Source organism: Perna viridis, chromosome 2 (assembly GCF_037379345.1).
Source record: "Perna viridis isolate PV_CMFRI_1.1 ecotype Kerala chromosome 2, ASM3737934v1, whole genome shotgun sequence".
Classification (NCBI taxonomy): Eukaryota; Metazoa; Mollusca; class Bivalvia; order Mytilida; family Mytilidae; genus Perna; species Perna viridis.
The window spans coordinates 50,533,866-50,551,077 of record NC_142446.1 but is presented as its reverse complement, the minus strand read 5'-3'; the positions used below and the strand labels follow the sequence as shown (position 1 = coordinate 50,551,077).

General features: G+C 33.1%; 1 protein-coding gene across 1 annotated transcript; it reads right to left on the bottom strand.

The window, feature by feature from the left end:
• Positions 1–443: 443 nt before the first annotated feature.
• LOC148625633 (uncharacterized) lies at positions 444–3,753 on the bottom strand. Its single transcript, XM_088569276.1, has 3 exons — positions 3,324–3,753; positions 2,203–2,352; positions 444–1,315 (listed from the first exon to the last, which is right to left on the bottom strand). The coding sequence occupies exons 1-3, from the start codon at positions 3,541–3,543 to the stop codon at positions 1,107–1,109; spliced, it is 579 nt and encodes a 192-aa protein (XP_088425402.1). The 5' UTR covers positions 3,544–3,753; the 3' UTR covers positions 444–1,106.
• Positions 3,754–17,212: the final 13,459 nt, after the last annotated feature.

Genomic DNA, 17,212 nt, shown 5'->3' with positions numbered 1-17,212 from the left:
TAACGCTCGTTGTCCCATAACGGTTTCACTGCCTAACAAATAATAATGAACGACCGCTGTGAATCTCATAACTTATAAAAGGAGTCAGCACCATTTGATTTTGCGTTTATGGTTCAACCTTATTCAAATTTTATTTTCAATTTTTTTTACTATAAACCAAACCGTTTTGTCTGATTGAGGAATAGAGTAAATTAAAAGTGGGTTCTGATGATACATCTTTTACTTTAACACCGTTTGATATAAATATATATGTAACTGATTTATCCAAGCATATACTTTTGCGCTGTTAGTAGATCTTATCCATCATGTATTAAATGGAAAAAATAATTTGAGGCAGTGTCTTCATTTTACACGCCTCAAAAATCGGATAAATTTTTGTAAAAATGAATAAGAAGTTAGATAAAAACATACAATAAAAATATTGAACATAAAAAATTGTGAGATTAGTTTATTGACTTTGGTTTACAAAACATTCTAAATAAATATTAAACTCTCTCTCTCTCTCTCCCTCGTTACAATGATAATCATATATTCTACGCTTAACATTGGTAATAGTGACTTTATTGTCCATCTTACATGAACAGGAAGAAGATTTGAATGCCAATTCAAATTTAGTTGTAGGCAGTAATATTGACATTGATAACCATTTTACTACTTTTTAGGAAAATTTACATCATTAAAGCGGTACAGTTTCATTAAATGAAGTGCTCCGTACATAAAAAAATACCTTATGATAAAATGTTGGACAAATCATATACAACGTATATAAAGAACATATCTTAAAGGGAACAACAATTTTGTATGAGGACTACGATGTTGTATGATATAAAAAGGTCAGTGCAAAAAAAAGAAGACCGTTAGCCCAATTAAACTTTAACAGCCGTTCCTAAAAAGTATGTTTCAAAAATTGTTTACGAACTAACAATATATAGGATAAAATCTGTCTAAATCAGACTCTTTTAAAAACCTCTTGATATAACATTAAATGTATTTTAACTTTTACAAACTGAACACCTGCCTAAACCAAACCAATTTTAAAATCCCCAAAGTGTTCGGTTTAGACAGGTTTCACAGTACTTTGACGTTTAATATTGTTTTAAATTGATTTATGCTGATGGTTTGGTACTACCCCCTCCACCTCCTCCTTTGCCTTCGACAATCATAAGGATTCCTGCAACAATTTCTAAAAGAAGTGCTATTAACGACAGAACAAATGAATATCCTAACTTATAGTCTGTGTTATTATTTTCTGGCCATTTGTCATCGTCATCGATCTTTGCGCCGAATATGATTACACCAATCAGATAAAACACACCTGAAATTACAAAGAAAAATCGCATTCAATACACATTTCCTCCATATGACGCTAAACATTTTTTGTCGTTCATTGAGGACCGACGAGTGGCATTGGGCTCACCCCCCGTTGGTGTTGTTGTCGCCTCTACAAAGTCACCACATCCGTTCTCTTGCAATATCTTATAGTACGGTTAAGCAACTATAGTCAACTATTTGCATTTGTCGTAAGGGTGTTTTTTTTTTTTATTTTTTAATGTGACTATGTGCTATCTTGATCTCATAAACAGTTGTAAGTGAATAGTGATCTTCGTTATTCTCTGCTTTTTTGCCTAAACTGCATCATTCCGTTAAAAGGATAAAAAAAAATCGAAAATAGATGTTACTTCAGATGTTATAAGCAACACGACCATCAAAGTGACCTTAAGGAGCAGGGGAAAATTTGTTTGTATAAGTTTTTTCCTTATGCTTTTAAATTTTTGTTGTACAGGGAAACCTGCCTTTATCGAAGCATGAATAAACAGAAACGAAAACCTGTCTTAACCAGACACTCTTTAGCAGTTTAATTGTATTTTGAACCTGGGTAAACCAAAGATCTGCCTAAACGGAATAAATTCTTCAGTTTACAAAGGGGTTCGGTTTAAATAGGTTTCACTGTACTAATAAATAACAATATAAAATACAACTTACAAAGATACAAATAAAAGATGAAATAAAAAATAAATGAATAAAAAAATATATAATATGAAACAAAATATATACAAATATGAAACAAACAAACATAAACAAGTAACAAGAAGGCATTAAAAAACAACCACAACACTTTTATGCAAATGAAGAAATGGTCAAACGCATCAAACAAAACTATCAATCACATTTTATAAAATGTTTTCAAAGGAACACACTTACCTGTAGCAATGCAGATTATGGCGACTGCAAAAGCCACTTCTGTATTTTTCTGACATTTTCCGAAAAACATGTACAGTATTACTAAGAAGAACGAAACTAGGATACCAAAAAATCCAAAAGTGACGAATGCTTGAACAACACCCCAATAGTCTGAAAAAATAAAATCTTTAATATTATTTGTATTTAAAATATAAATTTAGATTGTAATACAAATCAAATTACTCTGAATTGGTGGATTTAAGAGGGAGGATTTGAAAAATTCTGTCCATTTTGCCTAAATTCTCTAAACATGAGTTAAATAAAATACTAGTCAGAAAAACTATACAACAAACTCGATGACTTCTCATTCCGTATTGTCAACTTTCCTTTCATCTGTGGCAATTAACATCCCTTCAGCACTTGCGTATGGAGTTTTCATATCACAACTCATACGTTACGCCAAAATCGTCGTAACGGCACAGACTTCTTTGCACTCGCACTATACTTCTTAAAATTCTGGAACAGGGTTATGTTTCTACGAGAATAAAGTCAACACTACAGAAGTTTTATAGACGTCACTATGAACTCGTGGATCATAACGGTGTATCCATCGGCATCTTGAGAACCGATTTGTTCACCGTGTCATAGTTATCCTTTCCCCTTTCGTCTACCCCGGACTTGACTTTAAATGAGGAACTTTGCGGGAGTTTCTAGAAAAGAAGAGAACGCTTCTTCTACGGATGCACCTGGTTCATGCTCCATTTTTTGTGGAGTCCGAGTTTGCTGGATTTTAACATATGTTTAAAACTATAAGGAAAATTAGTTCTTGACTGGTATAACTTCCCTTTTATACCATATATTATCCCCGTTATCCCCTATTATCCATTGTCCCCATCCCCACAGAAAAATCTCCATCCCTCATAGAATCCCCATTACATTATCAAATTAAATTTCATATTTTAAAATTTTCCAACATTTCAAATTTTATTTCTAATTAATTTGATATTTTTTTATATCACAAATATTTTAAAAAACTAATATCTCCACCTCCTATACTATCCCATCCCCATATACCATAGAATGGAAAGCTTTCTTCATATATGTACTGTACAAAAATAAGTTTAATTAACTGATTGCCTTACCGTTTGCCCAGCCGTCTAATGCTTCACAACCTGTCGGTATTTCAGCGTCACCACAAACTCTCCATAACCCCCAGTACAATTCAGTTCCGCCCGAATCACTATCATATACCCACGAAGTCGTAGTGTAAGAAATGCAAGTAAACATAGAGGCAATTAATAGTAATAAAAATGCCACTTTGCATAGGATTGAGGCCCCTTTAAAATCATCAATAACTCCCATTTTCTCTCACTATTTTCTTCGATGCTTCTGAAATGTCTCAACACAAGGCATTGTATAGTATATATAGCGGTTGGTTGTCAAAACAAATTGCAGCCAGATCTACGAATATACAAGCTTCTAGTTCTCACTTGCTTCATAAGAGACGAGTAATTACAGCTTGACGACAAAAAGACAACAGCTTCAGCCATTGGTGAAATATTTTAATAACACTTTGTTTGTGTTTCATTGACAAACATTTAAAAGTTTAAACATTATTCAAACCGACGCTATATAACTAGTACATAATCGAGATGTGTTTAATTGAAAAGTCCTTGGCCTAGTCCAAATGAACTTTATGTAAGAAAATTCTGTATTTTTTTTCAGGTCGATATGAACTAGAAGTCGTTTAATTGTACAAATATATTTTCATGGGGTCATTATTATGATAAATTGACTACTCTTGGGGAGTGATATAGTCTTCAACAATAATAATATCGTCACCAACGACTAGAGACATTATCAACTTTTCACCTAATATCATTTTCCCTTGGACAGTCAGTTAAGCATAATAACACTCACATTATGAGTGATATTGCGTTTATTTCATTGACGAACCTGAAACTAAACGGGCGTTACCGTGTGATTAAACCCTGGGCAAAAAATCTGTTTTAGTGCAGGGTGAGGATGGCTCCTGGTGTCATTCATGAGATTTTGTTTTCTACAATAATTGTATAGTTTGTTGCGATAGTCCAATGAAGTGCTGTTCTAGTCATATTACAATAAAGTAAGACTGTTGTAATATGATTTAATTATTTTAAAAAGATTTTATAATCATATCAATTGAAGTCACAATTAATGATTTGACTACACATAATGCAGCTTAACATCTAGTTCAATAAGTAGCCATTGGCTAGCTTTTATACCTAGCTTAATAAATGTATACTGACTAGCTTTTACTTCTATCTAAATGAGTGGCCATCGGCTAGCTTTTACACCAAGCTTAATACATGGCCACTGACTAACTTTTACTCCTAGCTAAATAAGTGGCCATTGGCTAGCTTTTACACCAAGCTTAATACATGGCCACTGACTAGCTTTTACTCCTAGCTAAATAAGTGGCCATTGGCTAGCTTTTACACCAAGCTTAATACATGGCCACTGACTAGCTTTTACTCCTAGCTAAATAAGTGGCCATTGGCTAGCTTTTACACCAAGCTTAATACATGGCCACTGACTAGCTTTTACTCCTAGCTAAATAAGTGGCCATTGGCTAGCTTTTACACCAAACTTAATACATGGCCACTGACTAGCTTTTACTCCTAGCTAAATAAGTGGCCATTGGCTAGCTTTTACACCAAACTTAAAAAATGGCCACTGTCTAGCGTTTACTCCTAGTTAAATAAGCGGCCATTGGCTAGCTTTAAACCATAGTTTAATAATTGGTGATTGGCTAGTTTAAACAAGAATTGGTGCAATTTACTAGTTTTAACACCGTATTTAGTAAACGGTGACTAGCATTTCAACCTAGTTTAATAAGTGATAATTGACTAGCTTTCACACCTACTTAAGTGAATGTTGATTGACTTGCTTTAACACATACTGTAGCTTCCATGCCTAGTTTATGAATAGATGGTGACACTTTCCGTATTTAGGTTATGAAATGCTAAATGATATTGTGGCTATAAATATCAAGCAAAATGTGATTTATGTTTGGAAAGCCTACATATTTTTATTTTCGATATTTTGTTTAAAATGTAATAATCAACAGAAATTAACAAGTAGCTTGTCATATAATCCGCGATAAAATATATAGAATATAGAGTAGAATTCAAAAATAAGGGAGATAACTCTGTAAATAAACTAAAATACAATAGAAACTACTGGATTTTCAATGTGAATTATCTCCACAGCAGACAGATCGGAATGAATGATAATACATTTCGTCACATAGACCAACAATACAACTTAATAACAAAAATAAAAATGTGTAGCTTTATTTGACGTGTATCACATATTACATAATTTGCATGATTCTGGCAAAGACTGCTACTAAGTAACATTATACAGTATATACTGGCAAACAGCATGCTGGAAAATTATTTGCAGTTGGTTTCAAATATTTTTTCTAGCTGTTTTCGTGGTATAAATAAGCTTAATTCAGAATTATTGGAATAGAACATTAAAATACTCAGAGGGTTATATAAGAAATATGAGACAACGCAAAACAAAACAAAATATCATGGTTTAACGCAGGGTAACGTTTCAGTAATATAACGAAAAACCTCGCTATCGATTATCAAAATAAAATTGATGTCAAGAGCATTGTACACAAGTATAAAACTCCTAACAGATTCGGTATTTGTTCTTTCTTTCGACAACGCCCTGTAAAACAAATTTAAACCCTTAAAAATGTAGTGTAAACTGGCCTGTCAATGAGCTGAATGGTCACTTTTATAAAGGTTAATCATAACTTCATTTTAATATTTACTAATATTCTTTTCGCAGTAATTACTTACTAATCAGATGTCTTTGTGTTTGTAAGTACACCGAGAAGTAGCATTATAAAAAACTTTTTAATAGCCACTTTATAGCAGTTGAATTGTTTTTTAAACCTGGGAAAACACATATTACAGTCCAAAAAATGGTCAGTTTAAACAGGTTTCGCAGTAATATAGTGTGACTTAAATTTTCCATTCATCTGGACGGCAGACATATATGGCATGCTCATTGTTATTGTTTGTTAAGGATTTTTTAAGATAAGATAAGATACGATATGTTTATTGTACTATAAAGGCCTCCAGCCCACGGTACCAATTTACAATAAGTAATTAATAATTTATGCCAACTACATCATTTGAACAATATTTAACACAACATATTATACAATAGCTTTATAAGCTCATACAGACATTACACATAACAATATTTATGTTTGCAGAAAAAAAAATTAAAAACATAATACAAAGTATCAAATTGACAAGTATTTTTAAATTGACAGCATTTCTTCTCGAACTAACAATGCCTTTTTTTTTATATAAATGACGGTAGAAATAAAATAGCAGAAAATTGGTATAAATATCCAATTACTTTCATGACTTGAAAAATACCTTTTAAACATTATGCTTATTCAGTTAAACACGACTCTGGTTTTAAACGTAATATATAGAATTCAAAATCAATACAAATATCACAACACTGAAAATCCATAAATATGCAAAGCATTGAAGCACAAATGTTTATTCCGACAGAAATAATCTTAAAAGGTAACTTAGCAATCCTTGTAAGCATAGGAATCAACATTGATTAATTTCCATGGTTAAAAATAGATTTTTAATTACATTCAGGTGAGACCTGCAACAAAGACTTTTTACAGGTTTTTTATCCGGTTTAGAGTGAACACACAATTTCGCAATTGAACTGATAAGCAATTATTATATTTGTAGTTTTTATCACATATCCATTTGATTGACGGTATTTTCCTTGTGTATTTATACTGGACGTCTTCTTTAAACATAGAGAACACAGTTACATCATTGTAAATATGAGTGCAGATAACTTTCAGAAACTCCATTTTCACTGTTTAGTTTATTTATACTTGACGTCTTCTTTAAACAAAGAGAACGCAGTTATATCATTGTAAATATGAGTGCAGATGGCTTTCAGAAACTCCATTTTCACTATTAAGTTTATTTATACTTGACGTCTTCTTTAAACAAAGAGAACACAGTTATATCATTGTAAATATGAGTGCAGATAACTTTCAGAAACTCCATTTTCACTGTTAAGTTTATTTATACTTGACGTCTTCTTTAAACAAAGAGAACACAGTTATATCATTGTAAATATGAGTGCAGATGGCTTTCAGAACCTCTATTTACACTGTTAAGTTTATTTAATTCTGTCTGCAATTAAACACCTTTACATCACCTCACACATTTTTTGCTGGCTTACTTAACTTGACACGGCTTCCGAGTTTTTGCTCGGATATAGGTATTATATACGTGAATGAACGTTACAGCTATTACGTAAATTATATGTAACTGTTTTGGCACATTCAAAATGATAAAATTAAGAGCCTGTATAAAAATGCGTATGTATTTAGTAGTCTTTATAAAAATCTGACAAAGGTTTGTAAAAGTAAAGCATATGAAGTTGAAAAAAGCATCGTTTATTTTGGTTGTTTTCCCTTCACCTAATCAAATTGAAATTATACCCATCAATTATTTCACTGCATGTATATATACAGTGACTAAATAGAACAATTGAAAGGTCTAGTTTTAATTAGATTGTTCTTCAACATGAATCATATACCATTGGCAGTGTCTGAATTTTATAGGGACTTGTACTTACAGTATTTTTAATCTACACTTAATTTTGATATGTAGTATGTTATTAAATTAAAAAAAATACCAATCAAACAAGTATTGCAAATTTCGATATGTTAAACACGTGTCGCAAGTAGTAACCTCTCATTAGCAGCATTAGAACAAAATCCTCAAAATTAAAATAATAATAATAATAGGTAGCCAAATCCAGCACTGATAAGTTCTACTAAATATCTGTATTAAAGAGCCATATTATAGTAGCCTCATGTCACAATTGTAAATATTATCACACCCATGTAAAAGAGTAATCAAGGGAACAAAGATTCGAGCGGAAATCTAAAATTAATTTATTAGATACGACTTAAAGGATAAAAACTAGACTGGGAAACTGGCACACACAACAAAGAACATGAAATAACCAAATAACACTTACAAAGAAATAAGAGTAAATGAGAAACCCGAATTCCTCTGGAATGGGAACATGGACCAGGAGCACTGGTAGGGTAAGCGCTCTCTGCTTTTCTAGAAACACCCGCCGAGTTACTCTTAAAATGTTACGTCAATTTAGGAAAGGAAGTTTATGACAAGGTGAACAAATTGAATGGATATTCCATAACGATCAACAAGTTCATGATGATGACCATGAAATTTCTGTAGTTATAACTTCTAAGTTGTGGTATTAATTCAATGTGGATCCTGAAAAATTCGAAAGATCTTTTGGAGACAATCAGTTCAAGACTATTATCTGAATATAAATAGCATTAAAACCTATAATTTTTCAACACTGTATACTTCTATTCCCCATACTCAGTTAAAACCCCGACTTAAAAACATTATACATCGTTTTGTTCCAAAAAAGATGGTACACCTAGATACAAACAAATATATAGTTCTTGGTAGAGATTCCTCATACTTTGTAAGAAATAATTCCAAATCATCTTCCAAATAAACAGAGGAAGATGTTTACAAAATGCTGGAATTTTTAATCGACAACATATTTGTCCAGTGTGGTGGATGTATTTTTCAACAAACGGCCGGAATTCCAGTGGGAACAAATTGTGCTCCTTTAATGCTGACCTATTCCTTCACTGTTATGAGGCTGACTTTATATCTGATTTGATCCGAAAGAAAGAATATCGTTTGCCTAGATCCTTTAATCTCAGTTTCCGCTATATAGATGATATATTATCTTTAAACAATCCTAATTTTGGGGATTTGATACATCGCATCTACCCCAAAGAACTTGAGATAAAGGATACTACAGACACTGTAAGGTCAGCCTCATATCTTGACCTACACTTAGAAATCGATGATAAAGGAAAACTGTTTACCAAACTTTACGACAAACGTGATGATTTTTCATTCAGAATTGTCAACTTTCCTTTCATCTGTGGCAACATCCCGTCAACACCCGCGTATGGAGTGTTCATATCACAACTCATACGTTATGCCTGAGCTTACCGAAACTACGCAGACTTTTTGTATCGCGCTAGAACTCTAACAAATAGGCTTCTGGAACAGGGTTATTTTACTTTAAGATTGAAGTCATCACTACAGAAGTTTTATGGTCGTCATCATGAACTTGTGGATCGTTATGGCATATCCATCTGCACCATGAAAACTGATTTATTCAACGGTTCATAGTTTTCCTTTCCTCGTTTGTCTACCCCGGACTTGACTTTTATGAGCAACTCGGCGGGTGTTTCTAGAAAAGCAGAGGACGCTTACCCTACCGTGCACCTGGTCCATGATCCCAGTTTTTATTGGAGTCCGAGTTGCTCATTTGCTTTTGTTACTTTGTATGTATGATATTAGTTACTTTATGTTCTTTGTTGTGTATGTCTGTTTTCCATATCTGGTCTTTGTCCCTGGATTGCATACTTTTGATTACCGCTATAACCTTGGTTCCCTTCATTACTCTTTCAATGTTGTAGCAGCGTAATTCTGTTACAAAAGCATTACTGTAAGAATTCTAACACGGTACAAAAAAATTCCGCGTACTTACGGCAAGCTCTGGCATAACGTATGAGTTGTGATATGAAAACCCCATACGGAGATGCTGAAGAGGTCTTGCAACAGATGAAAGAAAATTTGATATTCATCGCCTTTGTCGTATAATTTGGTCATGAATTTTACCTTTTCCATCGATCTCTAAATATCGGTCAAGATATGTGACTGATTTCACAGTGTCTGCAATTACTTTTATCTTAAGTTATTTGGGGTAGATGGATGTATTAAATCCTCGAAACTAGGATTGTTTAAAGACAATACATCATCTACAAAGTGGAATATGAGATCAAAGGATCCGGCTTAACGACGTTTCTTCTTTTGTATCAGATCAGCTAAAAAGCCAGCAACTCAAGCGTGAAGGAATTGGTCAGCTAGTAGCGGAGCACAATTTGTTTCTGTTGAAAAACGTGTCGTACGCACTATAGTCGGCGTCACATAAATAACATACTGTTAAAATTTGAATAAAAATATTTTCTACGACTTTATTGACACCTACCGTCGTTTAAATTGTCTTAAATGACTTGCTCATTCGTTTAGCCAAACGGCTTCTCCCTAAACATTGAATCGTTAAATTCCGGTCAGATTTTAATTCTAGGTGGCAATATTTACATTGTAAAAAGTCGGCCATGTTTACAGTGATCGGGTTGCTAGGAGATGTTGTTTACGTTTAAATGGTTTGTCCAAAAACCGAAGAACCCAGAATGCAATTCGGTGTTATTTCGGATATCTCGGATTTATTTTACGCGAACAACGTATAATACCGAGAAGTTGATCAAGCAGACGATTGTCACCGGAGTTCGACGGGAACTTACGCACTTCGTTTGTAAACAAATCGTCCCGTAAAAACCAACATGGCGGATATTAGTATGGGATTTTCCCGTAAGGATTTGTTACGCATGATTTAAGCTAATAAGCGACTTGTTTTTGAGAAGCTGTTTGGCTAAACGAATGAGCAAGTCATTTAAGACAATTTAAACGACGGTTGGTGTCAATAAAGTCGTAGAAAATATTTTTATTCAAATTTTAACAGTATGTTATTTATGTGACGCCGAGTATAGACAAATATGTCGTCGATAAAAAAATTCCAGAATTTTGACATTTTTTCCCGATATATTTGGAAGATGATTCGGAATTGTTTGAGGAAGTGTGAGGAATCTATATCAAGTACCAAATATTTGTATCTGAATGTACCGTTTTCTGTTTAGTAACAACGATGAATAATGTTTTTTTTTTAGTCCAGGTTTCAAATGAGTATGGGAAATAGTAGTACAAAGGGTTAAAAAATCTAAGGTCTTGATTCTATAATATTCTGATGATAATCTAGAATTGAGGTTTTACAGAATTGAAAATGCTGTTACAACTCTTATATGTTATAAATTTCACATTTACACCGTATACCAACCTCCTTTTCCATAGAGACATTCTTTCCCTATTGCATTTTTCTTTATCAGATATTTACATTATCAATTTGAATTTTAGATTATTTAAATTCTTTGACATATTAACTGCTACTCTTAATTTTTAATTCAATTATCATTTCAGTAAATACTTTAAGAGATAATTTCACCATCTTCCCCATCCCCTACACAATACCATCCCCTATACACTATCCCCATCTCCATTCTATATACCATAGAATTAGAAACATCACCCATACAAACTATGTAGAACATTTAGAAGAATCAGATAACGTGTTGAATTTCAAATTAAGATAACTATTCTTTTTGTGTTTAGAGGTCAATGTTTTTTCTTGCATCATCAACTTCCTATGGCATTCTATCGAAATGTCATTCGATTTTATACAAAATACCTCATTACAAATTCATTATGTGTACTATGTTTGGTTATCAATCACGCTGTATTCCATTGGAGATGAAGTTTAAAGTAAATAATTTTTAAATTGCATTCCATGGTGTCTAAGTTTGATGTAGCGACAAGAAAATAAACAAAAGTAAATAATCTGAATATGAAGTTAAAAAAAAACGATAAAAAATACAAGGATATTCAGATATTTCAAGTCAGTGGATAATAAGAAAAACAGTAAACTATTTCATTGAATAGATGGAATTTCCTAAAGAATGATTTTTTTAAAGTTAGAACAGCACTCCTGTCCCACAACAGAAACCCTTTATGCTTTTATGAGGTTTAGTAAAATAAAAAAAAAAATATTAGAAATGGTGAAAACGAAACTCGCTTATCACAATATTAGGGTTATTGCAAGCGGAGACACATACAACAAGCAGCATTTAGGACTCACACACACACACAAAAAACGATGAAAAAATCACCACAAACATCGAAACTGGCCGGTTATAACAGTAATATTTTCTGTTATACTAGTATAGGAGTTCACCAGAGCCTGACACTCAGTTCATTTATTCAAGATTGCTTCTACAAAACATGAATATTGCATGTCTTAATTACAGAAAAACAAAATCCATACATGAAAAAAACTTCAAACATTTTGTTGCTATCACCAGTGTATAAATTTTATCGTTGTCATCACCATCTGACTGATGTGAAATAACTATTTCACAGATGGGACAAGATTATTTAGGAGTCTCATCAGATTGACAACCCACCAAACTTGACGTTTAACAGATTTTATTTACTTATAAAGTGACGATTGTCGTTGGCGGAGCAGCTGGTGTCACTATCGTTTTCTCAGTTATTTAATAGTGCAAATGATTTGGTTTTTACACACTCTCTTGTTTTTTTTTGTTTTTATTATGCGGCAATTGTTAATCGCATTTATTTATAGGTTAAGAAAAAAGAAAAAATGAGAAAGAACCCGAAAAGGTAGGACGAGTATTGAAACTTTTTAAGCTGGTCTTTCTTTCGAGAATAAAAAGTCTACATGATTCCACATGTATAAAATTCTAAACAAAATGTGGGTGAACGCTGGCATTTCCCGTCGAGAGTGTGATTGAAATCTGGGTCAGTCACCTTGGTTTTGCACAATTCTAATTCGATTTTCTCATAAAAAATATGAACTTAATTTTTGTCAGCTATCGATGACTCAACAAACTTCCTGTGAGTTCACCTTTTTTAATTATGTTGTGGGTTAGATCGATCAATTTTAATGCTTCATATGAATAATACTGATTAAAAATGTATTGAAGCAAACCATGACGTCATTAATTTTTCAAGTTCATTCAGCTTCTGTGTATGTTTTTTTTTATTTTGAATAACGTACCATACTAATCCCTTTACCGTGGAAGAAGTGTCGCTTAGTATCTGTGTAAATAAAAATAAATATCATGTGATTCTAGAGAGATAAAACGGCAATGTAGAATAAATTTGGAATTCCTTATTCTTGTGTAAACATAAAGGAGGAGTCTTTGTCTTAAAATTGAAAGTATTTTTAAGCATTCTGAAGTAAAAATAAATGAACTTGTACTAGCATTTTACATACTGTAAAATATTAATATTTGTCAATAAACATATGTTTATGAATCGAAAAATTGCAACTCCACTGAAAACTGCCATTTCTTAAATTAGAATATAAAAACAACGAGTCTGATTTAATTGTTGAAAGAAATTTAATTTATTGTTAGAATGACAGTAATTAATTTTTACTTTTCTCGTACGATACGATGGAAAAAAAAACAAATTAAATTTAAAAAAAAATCGCAATAAGTATACATTTGATTTTAACTAAATACTTTACTGAATACAAAAAATATCAGTTATATAGAAATTTCAAATATCTGCCCCGTGCAGGTCCGGGTGTTAAAAGAATAGGCCTGCAGCAGCGCTAAGCTTGTCGTATAAGGCGACTAAATAGTGCTCAGAAACCTAGCCTAGCTAGGCGCTCTACCCACAGAGCAACTGGGATGTGTGCCCCAGGTGGTGGAATGGGGTACCCCTGGCGTGTTACATGCTGGGTTGTCAGGCTATAATACGGAAAACCTGACCGCAAACCATAGTGGTGTACCGTGTTGGGAAAGATGCCACGTTTGCGCTCCGCCACGGGAGGCTAAATTGCCCGACCTTACCCATCCCCCCTTTTTCCAGTGGCAATCAAAATTTGTCGACCCTATTATCCTTGTGACCCATTCTTTTTTTTTCATTTCATGTTCATTTTATCATCCATTTCATGTTCATCGTCTGAATATAGCTGAAATATTGCTGCTCGGACGTTAAACCCCAACAAACAAACAAACAAAAATCAAATATTTGTATGTGTACAGGTGTTTCAAGGAATAACATTACATCAGCAGCACTAGAACCAAATGTTCAGGAAGTTTAAGATTTAATACCAAATTGTTTAGAGGAACAAAAAATGTCGTAGTAGAGAGCCAAATCCAGCACCGATATTATTATGCAGGAGTTAGTAAAGGCAGTCTATGGGCCCCAAGGGATGGTAACAACTTTCCCACTACCGACGTTTGCTTTCCACTGGCCAAGTAAACTATCCATCAGATTAACAAAACGTTAATCATATTATACCATAATAATATACCATATAACGGGAAATTTTTGCGGGGTGCTAATTTTTGGCGCAATTGAGTCGTTTGACTAAACACGCCAAAACAAATTCTATATGATTAACTCTGTGCACCTACTTTAGAAATTAGAAACGCCAAAATTTTTGTTGTAAACTTTAGCGCCTCAAAATTGCCAAATCATACTCCAGCCTAAATTACCCGCTATAAGTAATGAAAACAAAATGCAAGAGCACAAAACCACGTGCACCACGTACGCCACCAACCACTTTCTGTTGAAATGTTCTTTCACTCTGTTCAAACGTGTCGTCTTTTGATCATTAAATCTGATCAAATCACTATGTACTAATGTGGTTGCTACACCCTGAGCATACATTTGAAATATTAAATGATTAAATGCACTTCTTCAATGAACACTTTATACTTCCATTTTTCTAAAATACCTTAGTATTTGTACACCTATGAAACTTCCATTTAAACATCAAACATTTTTTGCACCAATGAAAAACAGCAAGATATTGTATTGGCATGCATTTAATTTACAAATGTACCTTAAAACATTTGTAAAGTAGCACTTAAATTTTGAAAGTTTTAATTTACTTAATCAATTTTTTAAAGTAAAATTATCTATAAAAACAAAATTAGTACACACAATTAGTATGTCAAGCGGCATTTTAGATCAAGCAAAATGTACCAACAAAATGTTTTTTTCGTTTTCTTTATACTTTAGACTGATCTGTTTGTTTCTATTTTTCACTTAGACACAAATATACACAGAAAATAACTAAACTTTGTAATAGACGGTTAGACAGAAAATTATAGTAAAATCGTCAGTTTTTGAAGCCTACTATTTAAGAAATAGCAAATTCACTGATAAATCGATGATAGTTGGCTTAAAGCAGTTAAACAACACTAGAAATGTTCCAAAGTAACAACAGGATGCTCCAATATTTGTTAATCTGCTGATGATATCATTATCAAGCATCACAAAGTGTTTTGAATCCATATCTGAATGTGTAATGCATTATATTGGCAAGTAATCTGGGATGAAATGCATTACATCATAAAAATCTAGTACTGTAAAATAAGGAGAATGGATATGGTGAATATGTCAAAGAGACAATTACCCCCACCAAGATTAAAAATGTTCAAGATCACCCAAGCTTATTCAATGAACGACAAGGAAACCATCACAAAACAGTGTAGGCTGCAACTGGTCCCAAAAGAACATTATACACAGGTACGGGAATTTTTTGCCATCATATACTCCAATACCGTAAAGGTAAATGTGAAAACAAAACAAGACATACAGAGGTCAGACATTTCTTACTTTGGACAGGCGCAAATAAAAAAATGCGGCAGGATTAATGTACTTTGGCGTGATCACAGCCCTCCCCTTTTTTAAAAATTGTCACTGTGGAAAAAAATATTACACAATTAGACTTATCTAAAAATAAAAAAAATATATAAGTCCCATTTTAAAACATACATAAACTTATTATACGTTACACAAATGCACAAACAAAGGACTACTAGCAGTTAACTGACATGCCAGCTGCAGACCAGTTTAAACCCACAAATAGCTATGTACTCGTCGTATGTAAAATCAATTCTAATTCTTCTCATGTTTGAAAACCACGGTATATTGTAAATCATACAATAAGGACAGAACCCATGTCATGCTGAAAACTACTTTTTATTTAATATTTTAGTTACTATGTAAAAACTATATGAGCGAATCCTTGTTAATACAAAAAAAAAGTAATCTGCTATTAGACAAGGATATCACAACTATATCCCTTACAAGTAAGCCTGTTCAATGGTTTAGTCAACTTATTAAGTAAGTATTCAGCTTTTCGTGCTTTGTGAAGAATATTGCCACAGAATATAAAGCGGAAGATACCAGCACGTATTAATCGTTTACAAGTACATCTGTATTTGAGGATGAGTTTCTGGTAACGAATGAATAAAAATGTAAATGTTTTACGAGCTTGTGATATCGCAATCCGTGATGTAATTTCTCGGTTATCATTTCATCTCTGCTAGTGGGGGGTAATGCATTGAAACACGTGTACAGCATATCGAAACTTACAATATTATATGATTGGGATTTTTGTGTTACTTAAGTATAATTCTTTGAAATCTCCGGAAATAATAGCAAACGTATTAAGATAAGTCCAATTACATCAGACTAAAAATAAAAACGAAAAACTTCTTGGGTACAAATAATAAATTAGACAAACTTTGAAAGTTGCCAACTAAATTGATATGCCATTTTCCTATTCAATAGCATGCATTTTTTACTTCAAAATAGATTTGGAACAACATCTAAAATAAGAGGTGCAAAATGGAAATATGAAATTAAGATTATGCGAGTTTTTATTAAATTTCATTCTATGGTATAGGGTAACGGATAAGGGATGGGTATCCGCTGTATAACGGAAGGAAAGACGACCGGAAGTAAGAAAGTAAAAAAGGACCGAAACCCCTATCACCATATCCCCTACTTTGAAAGTGAAATTTAATACCGGTATAAAATAGGATTGTTTCTTATAGGATGCTTTGAGCTATTCATAGACTATTTAAATACGTATTATTTAAACAATATTACGACTTATGCCATCTTAATTGTTTTTATTTAACATAACTTTAGGCCTGCAGCAGCGGTAAGCTTGTCGTAAAAGGCGACTAAATACTGATCAGAAACCTAGCCGGGGGCTAGGCGCTCTGCCCACAGAGCAACTGGGATGTGTGCCCCAGGTGGTGGAATGGGGTACCTATAGCGTGTTGCATGCTGGGGTTGTCAGGCTATAATACGGAAAACCTGACCGCAAACCATAGTGGTGCACAGTGTTGGGAAAGATGCCACGTTCCTCGCACGTTAAAGAACCCTACTGTGGTATTCTC

Bases quoted from the DNA above. Each gene is read 5' to 3' on its own strand.
- LOC148625633 (XM_088569276.1), bottom strand. From the start codon at position 3,543: ATGGGAGTTATTGATGATTTTAAAGGGGCCTCAATCCTATGCAAAGTG. The intron at 2,353-3,323 runs GTAAGGCAATCA...TTATTTTTTCAG, and splicing joins ATTAGACGGCTGGGCAAACG to ACTATTGGGGTGTTGTTCAA. The intron at 1,316-2,202 runs GTAAGTGTGTTC...TTGTAATTTCAG, and splicing joins CATAATCTGCATTGCTACAG to GTGTGTTTTATCTGATTGGT.